Consider the following 6,030-nt stretch of genomic DNA (forward strand, 5'->3'; position numbering starts at 1 on the left):
TTAGGGTTCCCTCTTGGTGTTATATATTCTGTGGATTTGGACAAATGTCTAATGATATGTATCCACAATTACATTATCACACAGAATAGTTTCACTGCCCTACAAACCTTCTGTGCCCTTCCTACTCATCCTTCCCTCCTCTCTAACCCCTGGCAACCACTGATCTTTTTACAGTCTCCATAGTTTTGCCTTTTCCAGAATGTCATACAGTTGCAATAATATAGTATGTAGGCTGTTTAGACTGGCTTCTTTCACTTAGTAATATAGTTTTAAGTTTCCTCCATGTCTTTTCCTGGCTTGATAACTCATTTGTTTTTAGCTGAATAATATTTCATTGTCTAAACGTACCACAGTTTACTTACCCATTCACCTCGTTAAGGACATCTTAGTTGCTCCCAAGTTTTGGCAATTATCAATAAAGCTGCTATAAACACTTGTGTGCAGTTCTCCTGTGGACATAAGTTTTCAACTCATTTGGGTAAATACCAAGGAGAGCAAATTCTGGATCACATGGCAAGAGTATGTTTATATGGGTTTGTTTGTATGTGTTAAAAAAAATTGAAGCCTTTACTTTTTTGTTGACAAATCTGTCAACTCTTTTTTTCATAATTTCTATCTTTGATTTTGATTAGAAAAGCTTTTCCCTTCCAAATTTTACAAATCTTCAGTAGCTTCTGAAGTTGTAGTTCTTCTTCTAGTAGGTCTATGGTTTCATTTTATTTTTACATTTCAATCTTCATTTTGACATGAGGCAGATATCTAACTACATTTTCCCTTGGCTTTCTTTTCACTTCCTTAGTCACACATAGCTCCCTCTAAATACTTTATCCACACAACTCCAAAGGAATTCCCAATTTACAAACAAGAAAACTGAGGCAGAGAGACAACTCACTGCATTTAAGATCACATAGCCATTAATTTATATAGTCAGAATTCAAACCCAGGTCTTTTGATGCCAAATCCTGTTCTCTCCACCACAGGCTTGGTACTCAAATTATGATCCATGAACAAGCAGATCCATCTCCTGGGGGCTTGTTAGAAATGCAGTCTTGGGTCCCATCCCACACCCACTGAGTCAGACTCTGCATTGCTATCAAATGTGAGAAGTCTGTTGTGATCCTATTACCTCACATTTAGGATACATCAGAATCACCTGTGGGTAGTCGTTGCGCTCCAACCCTCTTCAGTATTTTAATTCAGTAGGTCTGGGGTGATGACCAGAAATCTGCATTTTTAACAAGTATCCCAGGTTATTCTTATGCAGGTGCCCCCCTCCACCACACTTGAGAAATGCTCTGAAACAACTGAGACATTTTAAAACTGTAACCTAGGACACCAAAAGTGATGGCTGATTATTTCTCCCAATCTCAATTTAGATGTATCCTTTTCACCTGAAAAAGAGACAGCTAGGAGGTTAACAGTCTTTTTATGTTACTATGTGGCAATGAGGTTGTAATAATGAGGATAACTAAATCTTCAAATTTACAGAAAATCAGATAAAGAAAACTAAGGGCAAAAGGTCTTCAATCGACCCAGAATTTAGTGGAGGCAGTGTGGAGAAACATATACCCAAGTAGATTGAAGTCTACTTCCCCTACTTCAAATATTGTCAATTGTGTCCGTGAGTCAGGGTCTCTACACCAATAAAATGTGTGTAATAATCTGCCAGTAGGTAGAAAGACCCTGCCTGTCAACTTTCTGAACATTTGTCCCCAGCATCGACATCCATAGGGCTGGAGTGAGTAAACGTTCCCGGAGACTAAGGAGCCTCCGGAGGCTCTTTTATTACCAGCTCAGATTTGCCCGGAAGCCGACGCCACCTGGCCACAGTGCGCTGGTGGTTTCGAGAAACACCCTCTTCCCCTCCCAGTCCTCCAGAAGGGCTCCGTCATCAATAATTCATTAAGAACCTCCTCTCCATTGGTTGGCCCCTCCACCCGCGCTGGTAGCAGCCCAATGAGGAAGGACTTGAGAGAGCCCTTCTGAATAGTGAACGAGCTCCCGTGACGTTGATACTGGGAATTGGCTGAGACGGCGCGAGGCGGGGCCAGCTCGGGCGGTGGCTAGGGCGGCCCGGGCAGCTCAGTGCGAGCTGGGGAGGGTCGAGTCCGGAGTGGGGAGGGTTAGCTGGACCTGCACTGAGAGGGCGAGCGCGGGGTGCGGACGGACGGACCGGCAGCAGGATGTTTAGCTGGTTGGGGCGGCAGGCGGGCGGGCGCGAACGAGCGGGCGGCGCGGACGCGGTGCAGACGGTGACGGGCGGCCTGCGCTCGCTCTACCTGCGCAAGGTGCTGCCGCTGGAGGAGGCGTACCGCTTCCACGAGTTCCACTCGCCGGCGCTGGAGGACGCCGACTTTGAGAACAAGCCCATGATCCTGCTGGTGGGCCAGTACAGCACGGGCAAGACCACGTTCATCAGGTAACCCTCCCCGCCCGCTCCTCACCCCTGCCTGCGAACCTGTCCCCACCACCTAGGTGGAGGCGGTCCTCCCCAAGTGTGTGCTTGTTGTCACCAGCCTCCCGCCTCCCTCGGGCTTCCTGCAGCGCACACTTCCCCTTGGAGGAACCCCGTCTCCGCTGCTTCCTCCTCCAGTATCGGCGTGACCTCAGGTTCCCCGTCCGAGCGCGGTGCCCGGGTGTCCGAAGCCTCACTCGGGGCGCGGCCGACAAAGTAGGGGCTGGCTCTCCCTACGCAGCCAGGAGGGTCCTCGAAACCGCCCCCCGCCCCTGTCTGCGTACTCCAAGCCCTCTCCTTCTTTGCTTTTCGAAAGGCACTCCTCTGGCTGGTATTATCTTGTCACCCTAGCCTGGGAACCTGGGGAAGGGAGGGAAAGCGAGGTTATAATAAGCGCCTTCTTGATGAGCTAGAGAGGGCTACGGCTGGAAATGGGGACGGAGGTGTGGGGTAACAGAATGTGTTATTGAGTCAAAGTTGGAAAGTTAAGCCCCTAGCACAGTGCCTCGCGAATAACTATTTGTTGGATGAAAGAAAGAAAATGAATGAATGAATGAATGGCAACAGTAGAGGGTATTGCCCACTCCCCCTTCCCTTGCGGTCCTTGCACGCCGCCTCCACCACAGTGTTCGGGGGACAGGGTAGAGAGGCCGCCTTCATTCAGCTCTTGCACAGCCTCCCTTTACCGTGCGTTAGGAAGTTAGCTGTGTGTAGCCGCCGCACCAGCGGATGCCCAGTGGAACTAAGGGGGAGTGTCATATTACTATTCGTTAGTTTCCATTTCTTAGGTGGGTCAGTCCCTCCTCCCTCACCCTTGACAGCTGAAAATATGGTCATGCTCGCTGTGTCTCCAAAAGCAAACAGTTACTGTGCATGCCTTGACATTCAAATCGTATAGCTCCTTCCTAGTGATTTTTGATGGGAAAGCATTTACATTGTAACAGATAGCTTTTTGAAGAGGCTATTTTACTTTTAAAGCCGCTGGCATATTAAGACTCACTTTCTTTGGTTAGGAGACTTGTTTTCCTGGGTTAAACTGTGTCAGTTGAAACAAAGTAATCATTTAAGGTTTTGATCCAGGGTTTTGGAAATTGTAACAGTCTCTTCATCATTGATGTTCAACAGGTGTTCAGAAAACTGCATCGGTATTTGGATACATGCCATTTCTATTAAGTAGTGACCTCTTTTTCTCCCTTCCAGTGACCTAAATAGTTCCCACAAATAGAGTAGTTGTCACTACAGAAAATATAGGCCTGCAGATACACTATGAATGAATTCAGCAAAACAAATATACTATATTGAAATATAGTTCTAGGCAGTAAATTGAATGTGAAGGAAGATGGAAGAAAATAATTTTAAATTGCTCTATTTGGTGCTTATTAGTAAGCTGAAAACAGTATTAAATGTCACCCAAGACACTCAAAATGAACCATAGAAATATTACAGTAACTGATACCTTGAAAGATGAGGCACAATACATTTAAGGTCTCAGTAATACTAACCAGTTTTTTTTGTTTGTTTTTTTTTTTGTTTTTTTTTGCTGTCCGTGGACTTCTCACTGTTGTGGCCTCTCCCACTGCGGAGCACAGGCTCCGGACGCGCAGGCTCAGCGGCCATGGCTCACAGGCCCAGCCGCTCCGCGGCATGTGGGATCTTCCCGGATCGGGGTACGAACCCGTGTCCCCTGCATCGGCAGGCAGACTCTCAACCACTGCGCCACCAGGGAAGCCCCTAACCAGTTTTTAAGTATATGGGACAATGAAGTATTATGACCAAGTGGTACAAGAGTGGTAGGTGGACTTTTTTTTTTTTTTTGAGATATACCAATAAAAGATAAGAAGGTAAGCATTGTTATAATAGTCTCAGACATTAGCGGTGGCATGTTCACAGCACCCTGGGTAGTTCCTCCCATCTGTCCGTGCCATGAGAGCGTTATTGTGTGATTAGCGAGCCGTGGCTGATACTGTGTCAACCCGGATGTGATGTGGCACTCTCTCTGCTCCCACAGCCTGGATAGTAAGCAAGCCAAAGGCAGGAGAACAAACCCACAGGAACATGAATCGATCTTTTTTTCAGTTTACTGTTTTTCTGTTTCATCATTTGGGGGGAGCTCTGTGGAATAGCTAAGCATAGTTTAAAGATGGATTTTGAGGTCTGGCAACTCCATCCAAATGAACTACTTCTCAGGAGGCACTGGAGCCCCATGTGCAACACCAGGGTGAGGAAGGAGTCACCTTATCAGGAAGTCACTTGCTCTTGAGACCTTCCCTAGCGACAAAGTGACTTTATTGTTAGGCAGCAGGCACAAAAGTGGACCTGTGAGGTAGACAGGGTAGAAGAAAATCAGGGTAGACAGGAAGGTTGGTGAGCACCGGAGACGGGAGTTTGGTTTCAGAGTGGAGCTAGGAGGAAGAGATGTAGCTTCTGGGAGGAAAGCCCCAAACAAAAGGGCAGCTGCCCTCTAGAGTCCTGCACTGGAACTGGGGGTCAGAGGTGTTGGCCCAGGGTGCTGACAGTCCTGGAACATGCCTGCATCCGTGGCTGTCTTTTCTCAGTGCCTGGGTGGTTTGCTTCTAGCCAGTGAGCACTGGAAGCTCATACTTGGCTATGGGGTGCACCTATCTGCATAGTCAGAGATTCTTATCTACCTGGCTTCCTGCATATCCCAAGAGGTCACTGGTAACACAGAACCTTCACTGATATGGAGGGAAACTTTTCTCCTTGTAAAGCCACTCAGCAAGACCTTTGATGTACATTCCACACTCTTGATGAAACCTTACTCTTTCTTCCTTTTGTCCCATAACTGGGATGAACTAAGAGCCCCACTGAAACATGGTGAGCCAGGACATTCACCAAGAGTGAAGAAATTAAGTGTGTGCAGTGTTCTAATGAAGAGGTCTCCTAAATGTGGTGGATGGAGAACCTGAGTGTCAAGAAGTTGTGCTCACTCCTGCATGGAAAGATCAGCATGAAGGACTCAAGTGTGAGGAGAAGGATGGATAGAAGGAGAGTCTTGGTGGACTCTCCTCACGTGGGTCACAGAGCTGGCCCAGAACTTCAGGAGATGTTTGTCAAAGTCTTTTGGAGGTAGAAACAAACAGCCTATTGTCTCGTTGACAGTTTTATTTCTCAGAAGACAGAGGATGCAATGGGAGGAACTGTTGGTGCTCTGCCTCTGACCAGCAAGAAAGAACTGACCAGAGAAGGAGAAGAGATGGGCACGGGGGAAGTGGCCATGTCACGGTAGACTTTTTAACAGCCAAGGAAGGCTGGATATAGGGTTCAGCCAGGCTTATGTCCAAAACCTGAGGAAAACAGATTTCAGAGATTCCCCCAGTAAGTCCCTGGGCCCAGGTGCTATGAAGGAAGACATTTCCACTGAGAGGATGTGAGGTTCACCAAAAATCCATTCAAACCACACAACTGCAACTTCTGATTTTTTTAATCTATTTTATTTATTTATTTATATTTTTTGCGGTACGCGGACCTCTCACTGTTGTGGCCTCTCCCGGACGCGCAGGCTCAGCGGCCATGGCTCATGGGCCCAGCCGCTCCGTGGCATGTGGGATCTTCCC

The 6,030-nt window shown here is 47.3% G+C and overlaps 1 protein-coding gene across 1 annotated transcript in view; it reads left to right on the forward strand.

The window, feature by feature from the left end:
• The first annotated feature begins 2,183 nt into the window (after positions 1-2,183).
• Positions 2,184-6,030, forward strand: part of LOC103084056 (EH domain-containing protein 4-like) — an 80,599-nt gene continuing 76,752 nt past the window's right edge. Inside the window, exon 1 of the mRNA XM_007460199.1 lies at positions 2,184-2,419. Within this exon, the coding sequence (XP_007460261.1) occupies positions 2,184-2,419 (236 nt within the window). The remainder of the gene's footprint in view (positions 2,420-6,030) is intronic.

Source organism: Lipotes vexillifer, unplaced genomic scaffold (assembly GCF_000442215.2).
Source record: "Lipotes vexillifer unplaced genomic scaffold, Lipotes_vexillifer_v1.1 scaffold408, whole genome shotgun sequence".
Taxonomy (NCBI): domain Eukaryota; kingdom Metazoa; phylum Chordata; class Mammalia; order Artiodactyla; family Lipotidae; genus Lipotes; species Lipotes vexillifer.